This window comes from Scleropages formosus, chromosome 10, assembly GCF_900964775.1.
Source record: "Scleropages formosus chromosome 10, fSclFor1.1, whole genome shotgun sequence".
Lineage (NCBI taxonomy): Eukaryota > Metazoa > Chordata > Actinopteri > Osteoglossiformes > Osteoglossidae > Scleropages > Scleropages formosus.
In genome coordinates, this window is record NC_041815.1 from 22328386 (window position 1) to 22346193 (window position 17808).

At 41.5% G+C, this 17808-nt stretch overlaps 1 protein-coding gene across 1 annotated transcript in view; it reads right to left on the minus strand.

Annotated features, from left to right (window-relative positions):
* The window catches only part of LOC108932189 (kin of IRRE-like protein 3), a 58507-nt gene extending 43996 nt beyond the window's left edge, over nucleotides 1–14511 (minus strand). The window contains exons 1-2 of the mRNA XM_029255688.1: nucleotides 14373–14511; nucleotides 6864–7013 (exon numbers count right to left, since the gene is read on the minus strand). Of these exons, the coding sequence (XP_029111521.1) occupies nucleotides 6864–7013; nucleotides 14373–14511 (289 nt within the window). The remainder of the gene's footprint in view (nucleotides 1–6863; nucleotides 7014–14372) is intronic.
* Between the last annotated feature and the right edge of the window lie 3297 nt (nucleotides 14512–17808).

The window sequence follows — 17808 nt, forward strand, 5'->3', positions numbered from 1 at the left end:
CAACCATGAAAAAGCTCTCATTGCAATACTATCGACAGGCTAAATGAATCTCAGGGCATCTCAGTGATGGTCATAAAGGGCCTTTTTTCCTCACCTGTCTATCCAGACCATCAGTGATGTTCACTTTTGAGTGGATATTTCTTCTCTTCATCACAAACAGCAGCACAAAGGTCAAGACTCCAGCCACAACCAGCTGTTATCATTATGCTCCTGTTTGCAAACTGGGCAGACCTTAATCGCTGCAAATTAGTGCTTTACTGCGGCCTCTCGATAGACGTGTCATGGGCTGGTCGGGGAATGGATTGATCGCTCCTCTTTAATTACCGGTTGGCTAGAAGGAGTTCCTCCTTACTGCTGTGGGGCTATATTGTTTCTCCTCTTCTCAGTCCCACAAACCCCTCAATCAACAGACAACACATTCTGTTCATGTTATTTCTCAGCCTCTATACTAGAAAGTGAAAAGTCATTTTGGTGAAGGGCAAGGAAAAGGCAGAGGTGAGGTAAAAGGAAGCAAAGGTTGGGTCATGACCGGTCTTATTGAACCTAAAGCTTGAATCTCAGGTTGTTCTTAGTACATTTTCTGGTTCTAGTAACAGAATAAAATGATGTTTCTCATGGAATGCCCATCGCAGAAGAATGGATATCATTCTGTAAGATGTCACATGCCCCCAATTCTCATGACATGCAAATGGCATGTTGGTGCCCATTACCCCAGCAGTCACAGGCATGTATGCTAATCTCCGTTGGGACCCCTGGCAATCGCTTTGCAGTAAGGAAAGTTGTGTAGGGATCTACCTGTTATGAGACACATTAGCTTGTTCCACACATTTGGATAAGAGATGGCATAGGGGTTAATTAAAGAAGGCTCAGATTTAATGGAAATGCAACGGCCATCGGAGTGACAGATAAGGCGAGGATTGTTTCACATGTCCACTAGCTAAGGCTACATGGTTCCATTTTCCATCAAATTTTAGGCAACAAAGGGAATCATATCCAGTATAGTTTCATTCACAGGAAAAATATAATGAAAATTAAGAAAATCCTTCAGGGAAGAAATAGGTATGCCATTATCCAGCTGTTGGCTTCTGTTATATCGTTGGGCATTTCAAATAGACTCTATGGAACAGAACTGTCCATTCAGCTTGGAGACAACCTGGCCCTACAACCTATGCAGGAGGGGGTGGTTAAATCCGCAGTTTGTCGCTTCAGTGATTGCAACGGAAAGACCTCCTTTCTATTAACTTTGGGGTTTGTTGGCAGTAAACTCCTGAAGCTATTAGTGGCCCAACTGAAAGGGACCAGCACTCGAAAAGCAGTTGGTAAGCACTGACACAGCTGTGCGTGGAGAAGGAGGGGGAAGCAATTTAGCACCGAGCGAATGAGAAAACCCTTCAAACGAGCACACCGAGACAAGGGGGGCTGACGGCATGCAAGCGGCACTCCCTTGCCTCTGCCGACGTGTCTAGCACCACAATGTTCCCTGTTCCTAGCCCGAAACATGGAGCAGCTGGCAGCTCTTAGGGTCCTGATGGATAAACCCCCCTCCCCACATGCCCATGGATCTACCCCCTCCTGAAAAATATTCAGCATTCGCACAGACAGAAGACATGCATGGTGTCCGCGGCCCCAGTCACAGGGACCCTTTGGTGCTGTCAAGTTACACCTGTTTGCACCGGATACGATGGTGCGGTTGCCTCTCTTGCGCACTTCTCCCCTTCCCGTGAGCTTGGTCGGCAAAAAAGAGTGAGACTTTAATATTTTTTTTCCTTTTGCAGTAAAGTTGAGTGCAAAAGTGGGAGCTCTGCCCCTCGGTAAACTGCCACCAACTAATCCCTCTGTCACGGCTGACTCACGAGCGGGAAAACATGACCCAAAAACACTGAAAATATGGACGGATGTGGAAACACAACCTAGAAAACCCAGCAGAGATGTTGCGGTAAACAGATGCCGCTTTGTGTCTGCTACAGGTCGCACCGTGGCGTAGTTGGCAGGGACAAGGTGGAAGCTGATGTCATAGGGGACTACAAAATGCTGAGCCAAAGCTGCCCCCCACTGGTTTGGAAAGACCAGTGACGTCACCCATCTCCAGTTTCCTGATACTGCTCGGCAACATCGGGTGCGATATTTAAGTTGCTTTATCAGAAGTGGGGCAAGTAATTCGGTCTCTCTGCATCTCGCTCCACACGCTGTTCCTGCACACACAACTCATCAGGCTCCTCGTCTTGGTTCTCTTCCTCATCATTCTTGCACTTGCAGCCATTTGTCCTTATAAATAAGGCTGAAGAAAGAAGAGCTATTCACCGCCGCAGAATGACACAAGAGGACAGCTGTGTTTTTACTGCATCTGTGAAGAAACACATCTGTCGCCCTCCCACCCTCAAAATAGAATTGGGCTTAGACTTGAATCTGATGGAAAGAACATTATACCAAATAGGACAAATAAGAGTTATGGATGTAAAGTTGTTATAACATTGCTACATGTTCGTAAAACGTACATTTTTTTTTTTTTTTTATAACTCAATTTACTGATAATAGAATAGGCGGGCCTGGTTTCTGGATCTGTAACGAACACTCCCCTTTCTGTGTGACCTGACCCGAGTAGCTACACCTGCTTTCAGCAAAATTGGGTTTTGTAAACGATAAATCGGCCGCATAAAAGAGAGCCGCAGAGCAAGCGGACTTTGTGAACTGCTGAATGAGATTTTTCAATACTTTCTTTCTAAGAATCATCATAATCGGTAGGTAAGTTTGGGAGATGAGTGCTATACGAGCAGAGTAATAAATGGAAATTGAAGCCCACACTTTAGAGAGAAAAGAGCGTAACCGTGAATGGGACTGAAAGAGCCTAACAGGCATGTTACAGTGTGCGGATTCAAAGTTTAGTATTTCTTCTGTGAACTAACCAGTTTTCTTTTACTTCCTCCCTCAGAAAATTGCCTGGCAACACATAAAGCTCCATTTTTTCTTACCTTTTGACAATTTGAAAGCTATCCCAAAGGCCTGTATCTTGTCTTCTTTGTTTTTTTACATTTGTAGATTTTTATTTAATCTTTCTTATTTCTTGTGTTGCACCTATTCACACTTTAATTTCAGCAACTGTCAATTTGTCAGGGTCAAATAAAGATGATATCTATTATTCATTTGTCTCTGTTGACCTTGATATGGTGTGATTTACCTGCGATCACTCGTTTCTTTTCTGATTCTTTTCTGAGACAACAAACAAAATTCAATTTCAACATCTCAAAGCTCTCCTTCACTGTTTTCTTTTTTTTTTTTTTTAACACTGGAACCTTGAGAACAGCAGAAACATTTATTTTCAATGATGATAAAATTCAGTCCTCTTGCTTTGCAGATCAGCTTTAACTTTGTGTAACAAAAGATGAACAAATAACAACTGAATTGAAAATAACTTTTCCAGGGACCTGAAAAGCTGAATTGGTAGGTAGACAGATTTTGGTTCAGAGAGGAAGGACTTCAAAAATAAAAAAAAAAGAAAAAAAAAATCTGAAGGAAGGGACACATTTGGCAAAAGCACAAAGTTGATGTTCGCACAAAGCAAAGGTGTGCATTTTTTTGCCCTGGGTATTCAAGCGGCTGTCTGTTTTGGCAGAGTTTAAAATGAAATAAGGTGTGTGCTGAATGTTTGGGGGCCGGGAAGGGAGATGTGTGGAGAGTATGGAGGGGTGAGTAATAAAAATAATGACAACTTGTATCACACACTCTATCAATCATTTCACCAAGGGCATAACAATAAAACTTCTTTTGCAACTTGATTCGTCAAAAACGGGAGGCATGCACGTTGGCTATGGCTGCAGGATTGAACTTTGACTGGAGTGGGCCAAACGTTTGATATTCCCCTTGCTTCCCCAGGCTTCTCTTTGGTCTGAACTCCAGCAGAGTTGTTGACCTCTACGGCCTGAGATGGGCTAAACCATTCAAGAAAATAATAACTAGAAAGCTTCCCAAGAAAAAAATCCCATTTTGCTACTAAAAAGATTGTCTGAGGCATGCCTGGGTTTAGCCATCAGCCAGCTGCCCTTACTCATCTTTTGTGTCCTTAAAAAGAGGCGGCTTGAGGGGAGAGCTCTGCTCAATTGAGTGTTTCATTCCGTGCCATTTGGGGCTAATAATCTAAATGGCTCCAGACTGTTCTTTAAGTGATGAATGCATGTGTCGGACAGTCAAAGACTCGAAGATGTTGGCGAGCCCGATGCTTTTCAGTCATTAACGTCATTGTAAAGGAAACTCGATCTTCCCATTGTTGTGTCATTCTAATTACTGCTCTGCTTGACAGTGACTGAAGGAAGGAGAAAGATCTGACCCATCAGTTTTCTGTATAGTTCATCTGCTGCAAAGTAAACAGTTCGTAATGAGCCATTTTTAAACTCCAATTATGAGGGAATGCTTATGTATGTATTACAACACGCTGCAATACTTTGCATCCCTTTAATGTTGTCTTTCATGTTGGAGAGTGCTGGTGCCAGCGAAGGCTGTGGTTACGGTGGGAATTAACAAGCAAAGTAGAAAACGATGGGGGCACTCAGGCCTTACACAGCAGAAGCAAATTACGCAAACAGCACAGTTCATTTAAAGAGACATTGGGGTCTGTGTGTTTAAGAGCTCTTCAAATGTCGAACAGGCAGAATCAATAGCGATGGGATTTGTGCCGACGTGGCAGGCCTGTGAGAGCTGCCTGTGCCCCTCTTAAAGGTAAATGTTATGAATATCAGCAACTGGAGGGGGACAAAAAGACGTCTTGCCACTCAGACCCACTTAAAGGCATAGGTGACCTTTGAAGATTGGCGCTCCACTCGGTGTACCCTGTGCCCTTAGGCTCAATTCTACAAGCTCGCCGCCCTGCTGGACACAAAATAATTAGCCCCAGGGGTTATCCGTTTTGTACCCTTTGCATTCAGATCATCAAGACTGACTCAGCAGTCTGGCCATGGAAGGGAGCCCTACATTCTGCTCCTCTCAAATGGGGTTCAAAGTTCAGTGGATTTTTTGTACAAAAAAGTAATCTCATGTTTTATTGATGGTCTGAAGTTCCTCTACAGTCTAAAACCTCTAAAATCAGTGCCGGCGTGGCCTTGTTCCCAAGACGAGGGAAAAAAAAACTGTGCTTTATGACCATGGTGAAAGAAATTTAAGTTGATTTATTACAATGCAGGAAATGTACTGTCTTATACTACCTCTGTAGATTGAATGTTCAGTTTTTGAACAGTAATGCTAAGTTTTTCAAGGTTGAAATTCTAAAATTTCATAAAAGTGGGTGGTTACCTTGGTGGGGTGAATGAATGTTCAACAGTACACTATTGTTGTTTTGGTGCAGTTGTATAACTCATTTCTCGCAAAGACGGTGGAACGCCCAATAAAATCCTGCCAGCGGAACCCAAATATCATTGATGAGAGCAACGTATTCCCATAGGATAGTGCAAAAGATATTAAAAGACAGTGTGTATAAGAAAGCAACAAGTACATAAGAGGATGGGCCTAGGATATTTTCAAAATGTGCAAAATGGGGTTGTACTATTAGATTTTTTTAATGATCAATGACTACATATCTTAAGCAACAACCAATAAGTTAAAGTGACTGCAGGCTAATTTCATTACCTTGTTGGTGTGCTAAAGCTAAAGAGTTCAGGGCAGGGTGGGTGAGACGAACTGAAAACAAAGGCAGGTCCTGGAAAAAAGACAATTTGTCTTTCCTAAAGAGCCAAGGCGAAATAAAAACAAATAGTCCCCTCTTAGTGGTAATTAGTCATTTTAATGAACCTTAAACCACTGACCTTTTTCTCTTGCCTCCAAGAGAACAACTGACAAATGCTGCAAGTCAGAGATTGGACAATGAACAAAGGGGGTGGATTAATGATAATAATCAGGAGCCTTTCACCTGCCCCAAAGGCAATCTGATAAAAATATGCTTAAATCAGAGCCCCATCAATCAACCTGGAACCAGAGACAGATGCTCACCGATGCTTTATGAGATGTGTCGGCCTGGAGTTTCCGAGCCCCAAAGTTTCAAGAGGGATTAAGAGAAGCCAGTAAACAAACTTCTGAAGTGTAAACAAAATGGCAACGCTGTGGTTCCTTAGGTCTGAGCAGAGTAAGGGCTTATAATCATCGATTAATTTCCTTAATCCAGGAGGGAGCTCTGACATGAATGACTCCGGGTCATAATTTGTCTCTTCTTTTTTCATCTGCCCTGGGTGCCTGAGTCCTTGCTTAAAGATCATTAGTTTCACTTTTCATTAGAGTGGATCGATGCAGAGGCTCGGTCACTCAAAGAGAGGACAATCCCCCTTCTGAGCCTTCCCTTTTTTCCTCTCTCACATCCCAAGATCTGTCAATTAACTCACTGAACTTGCTGTGCAAAAGACAGAAATGTGCAGACAGCAAGAAGGAAGAAAATGTAGAACTATAAAAAAGAAAAAAAAATGTTTGCTGATGGCCGATTGAAAAAAGGAAATGCAGACTAAAAACACATTGTGGTGTAAAGTAGATCTAAATAAAAGAAATAAGAATGAAGATCATAGCTGTTTGTAAAAACTCATGGGACTGATGACACGTCTACTGAAAACAGATCTCTGTACAGCTGTACTGCTTTAATAAACCATGGTAAGACTTAATGCATTATTCATATTTTTTTCCTCTTGTACAAGACTATATTGCTCCATTTGTTGTCCTAATTGTGCTTGAGTTGAACTCTGATGTTGTTAAAAGCGACTGTTAAAATAACTGCAGTGACATGAGTGGTAAGAAATGTTGAAAGAAAGACACAAAAGGTAACTTAAATAAGCCATCACCGTTGTGTGTAGGTGCCGTAGCACGGTGTGCAGTAATTTTGGCTGCGACTAACTCACCCAGCACAGTAAGGCGGGCAGGACGCGATCTCATGGCCGCTTGTATGGCCTGGCACTCGAAGACAGCATCATCCATCAGCTCCACGCGCTGGATGCGGAGGTGATGTTCTCCGGAGCTGTGATCACCTACCACCGAGTAACGAGGGTAGCCTGGAACGCAAAAGAAAAGCAGCTCGCAAACAGGTCACCCAATTTCCTTTGACCGCAAGCTTCCCTGCCTTCTCTTCTATTAATACTCGCCCATGTAAATGGTGTTTTCTTAGACCTGCAGAGGAGGGACAATATGGCTCAGAAAGTTGGAAAGGAGGGGGAAGACTAGGGGAACTTTAAAATGTGATTTTTCTGTACTTTTTTTCTATAACTATCTCTTGGACAAAGGTGTCAGCTTAATAATCAATTTCATCAAACAATTTATTAATAAATATGATAAAACAACTGGCCGCATGTAAAACGACTTTACACATATTAAAGAAGAATTTTAAAGTCCTCCTTTAGGGGGATTGTGGATTATGAAATAATAGTAGTTATAAGTAAAACAAGAATGGAGGAGTAGATAAGTGCAGCTGGCTAAGGGTTCCAGACATAGGAGCGTGGTGGCACAGAGGGCAAAGCCAGTACCTCACTCCTCATGAACCACTCAGCAGTCCTGCTCAGATTGTGAAGATTTTACATATTCTTAACTGTTTTTGCACCCCCCCCAGACTTGTATGGAAGAAAGCAATGGCCAGCCACCACTTCTGTTCCTCCTTTGCCATGAAAACCATGCGGGTGGTTGCTGTGAATTAGGATTGACTTGTTGACACACGTGTACATAGAAGGGTTCCAAATATTTTTTTTGGTTTTAAAGGAGACTTTTAGGTGGTGGGTATTATAACGGATAAGGACACACAAGCATGGACTCAAGCTGCGCTACGGAGTTTAGCTGGATACACTTGATTCTGAGAAAAAAAAAAAAAAGTAAGTGTGTATCACTGCATATTTACTACATGCAGAGAAAAGGGACATGAATAAAAAGCACAGAAGAGAAAATAATATGGAGAGACCTGAACTTTCCTTCTCTTAATCTCCTGTCAATTAAAAGCCTTTAAAATGCTTGAAGCTAAATATGACCTTTATTTGAAAAAAAAAAAAAAACCTCATATGTATCATACCAAGACTAAGGCAAATATATTCTCAAATGTAATTAAAAACAGAAGATCTATCTATAACAAGCCATATCACAGATGTAAAAGGAATTACCATTTACATTCCTAAAGATATCAACAACAGACTTGCATCCTTTGAGCTTTTGCTCTGTTAAAAAGGCATTAATGCCCCCTCACTGATGAAACTGACAGGTTCCAAAATTAGACTTGCTTGGCCTGTCATTCTCATTACAAATAATCCGACAAGTAGTATTTCGTGTCTTACAGCCAGCCACCTGGTACAGATGGTTACCCAACAAAATTCTGCTGCATGATCTGAGACGATTTCCTAACTTTCCCCAACTTATTACCTGCTCATTCCAAAAATCACATAACAACACCACAGTGAAAAAGATATGACTAGCTTACAGTTTAGACTCTGTAATCCACTCTAAATTGCTAAAAAAAGTGTTCGCTGTCTGTCATACATGTCCACCACAAAGGAGCAAATGAGTTAGTCTAGAAGAAACCCCAAGAGCAAACAATACATTGAAATATAATGACAAAAATGACCGAAAATGATGGAAAGTTCTGGATGGAAACCTCTCTGTACTAGGGCTCTTAGTATAGTTTTATTACTTCTGTTTGTGCTTAGACATGGGGAGATTGAAATATGCTTTGGTGGCACAATGTCAGGCAATTTATAGTTTAATAACAGGGAGAGAGGCCTTTTCAGAAAAATCTGCTGTTTTACTATGTGAGTAAAATCCAGTGACTCTAAAACACTTGAAATATGGAATAAGGGAATTTACATTGCGAATTATATGTCCAGTGAAATTCCCCATGGGGACACAGGAAGGAGTACATTTGATTATAAAGTTTTACGATACAGTCCCAGTCTCTCAAGATGGTATTCGGAATAAACTGAGCAAAACTCATTATTTGAGCTGTTCGGCTTTAAGATGAAGTAATGGTCAAATTTGGAACAAATAACATTTTTTTCAGGATTTTTTTTTCCCTCTCCAATTTTGTTGCTTCAGTTGCTGCATTGTAGCCAAATATACTGTGCCTGGAAGGAGGTATCATAGGCAGTTGTGCGCTTCTTCGACTCACACCTCCTAGATGATCACTTTTTTTACACGCTGTTTGTCATTTGACATCAGGCACTAAGTACTGAATGGAAGAGCATTCCATCAGTAATCGCAAGTGATGATCAATCAAGTGGATGGAAAACATGTGTGCCCTCAAAAAGAGAAGCACGGTTCTATGATTTTCCCCCTTCAGTCTCTCCATACAACAACTGTCGTTACTATACTTTCAAGGACAACCAATCACTCTATTATTAAGTTTCTTAGTGATGTTTTTCTTTTTTTTTTTTGTGAAATGCGTGGCGGATACCCTGCATGTACTGCGTTTTTTTTTTTGGGTCTTTGGCAATGCACATTACTGAGAATTAGAGCATCTGCTAAGTGAATAAACTGTCTTGGAAAGAAATGCTCAAGTGGGCAAGCACAAGGTCAAAACTAAATTTTGCTAATAATTAAACAAAACTGGAAGGAGCCCAGTGTTCACGTAACCTATCAAAACAAGTACAGCTGCAGGCAAGGCGCAGACCAAATAAAAGAAGCAAGAATAGAGAGCTGTGGATCGAATCTGCCTTTAGAAAGGACAATACTGTATAATGTGGTTTTTATATCTTTTTATTGCACCCAAATGAAGACAGTCTGGCTGCGATCAAGCCAGCACAAATTAATCTGCTGACTGATGTGGCAAATGCCATTACAATGGATCCGATTTGATAGTTAAGGATAATATACTCCTGCACGGTTATGTGAACACCAGCGCGGGAGTCTGAAATATAAGAGCTAATACTCTCCACCCCTGTCGCAAACAAACCAATCTCCTGCTGTGTGTTAAACGCTAATAGATTATTCAGCAAAGCTATTGATTCCTCGGCAGCAAAATAAACCACAGTATTTTATACAGAATCAATGGTCATTAATGTTATTTACTGAGCGCAGTTAGGTTTGATCTCGCCTCTATTAAACTGAAGGCTGACCTTTTGCGATTGGTCTGGGGCATTTTCCAAGTTTAATTTTCACGTCTCCTTCAATCTGGCTGTCTCGTGTAGTGACCCTGCATCAGCCATTCTGCCAGTGCTTACCAATATCAGCCATTCTTATTATGGCCCACATTTGATGTTTTTTTTTTATTATTATTATGTCCCCTCCTTCCATTACCCAGGATAAGAGATTAAAAGCTGTATGTGGGAAGATAAAATGCACATTGCTATAATAGACAGTAACTCTTCCCTCAATGGGAAAATGAGGGGTACTTCATGGTCTATTAAAGTGAATGGGATCCAATGAGGCAATGAATGATAATTGGAGTTTTGTAGCATGGCGGTCTCAATAGTTGGACTCAAGGACTCAGCTAAAAGCTATCTCTGCCCGGTCCAATCTATTATTGCACTTCTGTAGATACACGCTAAAACCGTCTCCGATTTTAGGCTCATTGTAAAACATTATGTCATGGTATTTCATGGCATTGGAGCTAAGATGCTTCATATAGATTAGTTTAAAGAGTTCCTGTTGTGCTTTTTATGGGGAAAATAGTTAGAAAGACACAAGCCTGTAAGTAGAATAGAGATTGAGGCCTATGATATGAAGAGCCATAAAGAGCCTATATTCACATATCCCTCTTTCAAAGTCATGCTTGGTTGTGCTTGAAAGCATAATGGAAGTGTAGGTGATGTTCAGTGGGTGTTGTGTTCTTTTTGAGAACAGACAATGAAACTACTGCAACTATTTCAAGAAACTTTATAAGCTAGGAGGAAGTTGTTTATGATAAATGCAAGCTAGATTTTGCAATCCATATGTGGTAGGTTATGGAGACATCATTAGCCAATTGGACTGCTGCAAGGTAATAATGATGCTGCAGATCTCAGTGAGCCAATTTCACGATCCGGAATGTGATTGCTCTGTGAGTTCTGCGATTGCTATCATTGTTCTGCCTTCCAGGGTAAATACACCTGGCTGATTTTGACACCTAAAATGAGTGACCCTTTGATGTCCATCGCATCAATCAATGTGGTAGCCCTGGAGGAGAAGGACTCTGCCTCCTGACTTGATGAGGATCTATGAGTTCGTGAAAGAGAGTTATCCGTGCCTTGAGGGCCAAGGGAAGGAAAGCCGCACTACATTCAGACACAGTAATGGACCCCCCCACTTATGGTCTTCACAAGGGAACAACGAGAGGAGTGGAGGGGTATTAAATAATACTGCCATGGATCTTAATGAATTCCTAAAGACAACGCGTGTCACCGACAGCAAACGATGTAAAATAGCCCCATTAAAGGTAATGAATCCATCAGAGGAGGAATGGATTAGCCTTTATGGAGGGATCAATAGTGGGGAAATTGCTGCAAACGGGAGGAGGGAACAGTGATTTATGTCAGTGCACAAGGCACATGGCCATCTCTGCCACATGTCAAGTGGGGTGACGGTGGTGGTGGCGGGGCCAATGGACATCGGCAGTAGCTAATTCTGGGTGTCCACTGGCAAACTGGAGACCAAAGTGGAGTGTCAATGGATAAGTGGATCTGTTGGGGGTGCCAGAGTGGACCAAAGCACTGTGGTTTTTTTGTGTGGTGCACAACGGCAGAGATTTTGTGGCTTCCAGCTCTATCCACCAGCGGTGCGGCTCTCCGCCGACCGCTTTGATATGCAGACTGTTAACAGCGGCGCAACAGACAATACATATTCATGAGAGTCGTTTGTGTATTGGTGCGACATTGAGCTCCCGTCTTCCTTTTTAATTAAAATAGTATGAGCGAAACAAAGGGGGATTTAACGAGAATGGGGGACCGATAGGAATCAGCCTCCTTTGTCTTCAAATTTAATAGTCTGCATGGTGATAGATTTTTAAAATAATTTTAATCACTATTCTCCTCAATGCAGCAGCCCGTCCTAAACAAACCACCGTAAACACTTCACCACCTGCTATTAATGGAATAGTCTTATTCCGTGAAATGCCAGTGTTCATTACATTATTTATAAGTAGAATTTTTTTTTCTTACTCAAACCACCTAAAATGACTTTTGGTTTCCTATACCTGATTGTTTACTGAAATTAACTTAGGAAAAATGCCCAGGTGACATCTGAGACCTCTTTGCTATATTTGTCTTTGAGCCATGACTATATTATAATTTCTCTAAATGATTCTCACAAAAAATATTAGATATTTTTATATATAATATGGTAGGGGGGTGCGATGGTGCAGTGGGTTGGACCGGGTCCTGCTCTCCGACAGGTCTGGGGTTCAAGTCCCGCTTGGGGTGCCTTGCGATGGACTGGCGTCCCGTCCTGGGTGTGTCCCCTCCCACTCCAGCCTTTCACCCTGTGTTGCCAGGTTAGGCTCAAAGCTCCCAGCGACCCCGTATGGGAAAAGGGGTTTTCAGATGATGTGTGTGTGTATACATAATATGGTATCTCATACCACGGTCTTCATGCACTGTTACATATATGTTTTTATATATATACTGTATATACATTTCAACAGCTTTTTACAATTTCATTCTACTGAAGATGTTGAGCAATTACAGCAGATTCCTCTTTGTACCTTAACCAGCTTTGTTCAGTCCACAATCCTGTGGCCTTAGCTATTAGTATGCTTGTAATTGCTTGAATGTTCATATTAGATGCTTGTCGCTTTCTCCCTCTGATAGCACCTTGTTCCAAATACAGTCATTACTCCTCACTGTAGACTTTATTACTTTGTGTGATAGGCAGTAGTAATAATACTAGCGAGTGTATTTTGTTTTCTTTAATGTGAAGCGTGATTCATCTTAATACATAACAGTAGGTCCTGGATTTGCAGTTCATTTAAATGAGTCCTTTGTCCAAAGTGCTGCTGCTTTACATCTGTAATGCAGAAATCCCATGTTGCTTTTATAGGTTCATTGTAATTCTCGGCTGCTTTGCGGCAACAAACACCGCTACTCCACCCTGCTTTTCCTTTGACCCCTGGTAAAGGGAGAAGCGCTGCTTGACCCACGGCACGAGATGCTAGGAGGCCCCACTGAGCACTGCTTTGAGCCATTCCGCCTCTCCTCACCTGCCAAGCGCACCTCCTTTTCCCAGACCCTTGTAGTAACCCTGCAGTGTGTAGGCCCTATCTGCCAATGTTCTTAGTCATTTCCTAACCCACCAACACTCAAGCTAACATGATAAGCCTGGGAAGCAGAATGGCTGTAAAGGGACACCGTCGCCCTCGTGGGTTTAATTAAGCAGGGCTATCTGTGATAGAGTGGCACATAGGAGCAGCCGCTGAACATTAGAGGGCAAAAGACCAGGGTGGCTCTCATGGAATGTATACTTAAACATATGGATCGTAAAAGGGCCCGTGCCTTTAGAAAGGGCCCGCTGGGATTAATCTATTGCTTTGAATACAGAGTGCTGTCAGGGTATTAAGACATAACAGTGAGGCAGAAAAGGGGATCCACGTAAACCAATACCGCTGGTGGCCACTAGAGTGGCGATATTAATGCGTTTTGCTTTAGTCTCCAAACCTCCAAGGTCAGCAGATGGCTCAATAAATCATGGTGGTGTTAAAAATATGGATAGGTGATTCGCTCTCGGCCCAAACCAGCATCGAAGAAACTTGTGGCTTTAAAGGCAGTAAATATTTCCATAAGACACTGATAAAAGACAACATTAGCGTCTTCTGATATTAATAAGATTCTACAAATCTTGATCTGGTCTCCGTGAGAAGGCACATGCAGCCCGCTAGCATGAAAATACAGCAATCTTGTTGGAAATTAAACCACTAAGGTAATTATTTAAGGACATTATAATTAGGGACAAGTAATTCATTAAAACCTGTTTACCGATGTTATTAAAACAAAACCAGACCTTTAAAATGTATTTTTGCCGTGAGCATTTCATTCCTGTGCTAAGTGTTATTGTATTTATGCATTTTAGAGGGTTAGTTCTTTGTGAAAGACTAATTTGGCTTTGGCTAATCTTTTGTGTCAGTACTTAGCTAATCCTCAAAGTCAAATACCTTTGAAACTACTCATGAGGTTTTGAAAAGCAGCTATCAGTGAATCAGATGGACTCTCTGGGGATGCATGGAGTGTTTTTAATTTGTGATTAAATTCAAATGAAAGCCCGTGCATTGCAGGACCGCTGCGCTGCGTGCTTGTCGGCCCGCTGATTGACACGTCAATGACAAGGGGCTGGCGAGAAACAAAAACAGCAAGGGAAAAAAATCTGAAATCCCTCAATGAGGAGTTGAAATAATAAAACAGGGCATATTGAAAAGATTAAAGTGTGTCTGTGTGTGTGTTGGAGGCTCAGGGAGTTGGCAGCAGTCACAGTCTTACCTGAAAGGTCTCTCCCAACACCCAGTGCCAGCCCATCCTTTATCCAGAGCACGACGCCATGGTATCCTGGAATGGAGCAAGGCAGGGTGACTGGTTGACCCGCCACCACCACCAGATCCTGGGGTTGCTGGGAGAACATGGCACGTACCCCTGGAGAACAGAAGTGAGAGAGAGAGAGAGAGCCCCACATAAGCTACCCAAATCACAGGACCTGACTCCTCTTATCCTACCCAGTTTTTCTGGCTCTGAAAAACAGTCAGACGTTGAGCTTGTAGGGAAATGCGGGTGAAAAGCGGAGCCATGTGACACCTTGCATCACGCCGTCCCCACAGTCCTCCGAGGCCCCATCTACAAATGAGCGTGTCACAATTGCCCCTGACCTGCCTCCGTCTTGCGCAGAAATTCCAGGTACCTGTCATATCGTGTGCTGCATGCCAAGCTTGGGAATGGCGTAGTCGGCTGGAAGCTCAGCCCACACCCTGACAGAACACCTTGTAGAGGCCCATTTAGCCGGGAGGGTCGCTGAGAGGAACTTCACGAACTTGAGTAGACTCAGCTCTTAGGGGGAGGCGTTGCTGACAAACGGCACAGACAAAGCAGGAGCATTTGCTGTACCGAACAGTGTAAACAACCCCCCTGCGTGAATACGCACCATATAATTGCGATGCCTCATGGGGCAGGAGACAGAGAGAGAAACAGACAGAAATGTGTGCATTTTCATGGCTGCTTCCGGCATTAAAATGAGTTCTGTGCACGGTTGTCTCTTACACCTAGGTGTTTACCAGGATGGCTTGTGACTCCTCGTACCACGGTCTTCACGCCCTGTTCCCAAGCTGGAACAACAAACACACTGTGAGGTGTGGTAAATGAGAATTTTGTCGTGTCTGACACTCCGTTGGTGCACTCTCCTGTTCTGTCACTCTAAGTTCACTATCATGGGATCTTATCATAGGCTTTATATTATATTATAATTTTATTTCTCATTAGTGCCCGAAGGGCAATATAACTGATGGACTTAGATCTGGACTTAATGTACTTTTGGCAATTTAAAAAGGTGGTCCTTCCATATAGTATAATGTATTTTTCTATAATTTTTTTTCATGTGAGCCTGAATGTAAAAATCTCAAACAGCCCTCTGCAAAATCAAGCAACTGCCTTACATTTTTTTATTGAAACTGGAAATAATGTATTATATGGAAATGTTGACTGTCACTGGTACAAGTACGCTCATCGAAAGAGTTTTTCATTTGTAGGCCTGTAGCTGTTTTGCATTGCGAATATGACTGTCTCTGCATATGATATATTGGATCTATAGTAGTCTGTGAAGCAAATGTGTACAGTGGAAAGAGGTTTGTCAAACCTCTAAATAATGATAAATTAATACATTTTAATAATTCTTTAAATAATAAAGTTTAAATACTTAAGTGGGTCTGATATTTTCTAAGAACAGAAGAATACCATTTAGGGTAGGTACCTCAAACAAGCAAACCAGCAACCATCAGATTATAGCAGCCGTAAATAGGACCTTATCTGCAAAACTACAAGTACAAACTTTTAAAGATTTCATCTAGAGATTTTCTTGATTTTAAATTCTTTTTTAAAATTGATGCAGGGGTGAAGCATGCACAAGCCAATTTCTCGGATCACAGACCGATGCATGACTTGGTTTAACATTCTTCAGTGAGTTTTAATTGTATGTGATGATACACATTTGAATAATTTTGATTTAAAAATAGGTCATGGGACCAGTTACTTTTAATATGCAGTTAGTTTTTTGAGAGTTTACAACCTTCAACTCAAAGTGGACACTACTACTGAGGTTCTAGTATGGATTCACTAAGCTCTTATTTTTTGCTTACATAACAAGAGTTTGTGAAAAACTGTCCATGATCGTGACATGTCAATACCGAATGTGCGTGCAGCCTACAGCAAGTGGATTTGCAACAATCCCCTGATTGTTTTGAAATGAGTGCTGTGGAACCATATACTGCAGATTTCATTCTCTATTTAATGGGTGTCTGTCCTTATAATTATTTTTGGATTGCTCGCTTTAACACATTTCTTTATATACTCTGTTTGGCTTGTTCTTTTCATGCTTTCCAAAAGTAATTAATGAGCCTTAATTACAAAAAGAAAAAAAAAAAAAATCTATCGCTTTTATTGTGTTTCAGTAACAAAAAAGAAAGAAATGGAGGGAAAAAAACTGCAGCGGGAGATTACAGTGATCCATTGTGATGTGTGTTTCTCTCTGCTGAAGTGTCGTATTAGTAAACACATCAGTCATCCCTCTGCCCTGAATGTGGTGAATATTGACAAATGGCTTGTTAAAAGGTGAATGTGAAGTCCACTGATTGATTTATGATGATTTTCCTAACAGAGCCCTGTTGCTGAGCACTAGCCTGTTATTAAATCAATGTTATGAAACACACACAATGAATCTTTAAGCATATTCCTGAGCTGTGCATCATGAGATGTCATGTTCTCTCCTATGCCTGCCAGGTCTGAGAAGCCAGGATGTGCAACTGCACATATACATTCACTCATTCTATTGTGCTAGGGCAGGAGCGTGGGATTCAAACCCACTATCTGTGGTATGCGGGAGTATGCAAGAGGACCGCTCCAACCACTATGCCACCTGCTGCATCCATGTTCGTGTCGTCAATTTGTTTCAGCAGCATTTAGCAAGCCTCACTCAGTGAATCTGTCTTGTCATTTTTTTTTTCCCTCTGAAAGTGACTATTCAAACCGAATTTGGCAGCACTTCACATAAGGACCCACTAAAGGAATGAAATGAGGTATTTATCTTATATGTCTTTATAAAGCCTTAATAATTCATTGACTGGAGATACTTGCTCTACAAATGCATGGTTGACTCAAATGACTTCCACTTTAAAAGTTAATGTATGACCTGCATCCTAATTATAAAAGAAGAAGATTTTAAAAGATTAGAAGATTTTTAGAACATTTTTTCACCTTTCTGGAACTTTTTTAAACAGGACTATGTGGCCGCTTTTACTAAATATTGTGACTTCCTCCCTGTGCTCATTCATTCGTTGGTTTGTTGGTTGGTTCATTCATTTGTTCGTTCATTCGTTCGTTCGTTCATTTGTTAGCTCATTTGTTCATTTGTGTAACACTGATTTCGTTCCATTCGGGGTGTATTCATAGGTTCTTGCTTTTTCTCTTGTAAGACACGATAGTCGATAGTCTGTACTTGTTATGAAATCAGGTTTGTTTTTTTTTTGTCTTTTTTTTCCCTTGGTATGTAGTTTGCTTTTAGAAAAGCAAAAAAAGAAAAGAAAAAGAAAGATCAAGCCCTTGAACTAAATGGCTACTGTTAATCTTATTACATTTCCTGATATTTGTTAATTTTTCCCAAAACACCCCGTTTACAAGTAAAACAGCAGTTTCTATTCTGGGAGTCACACCCACATCT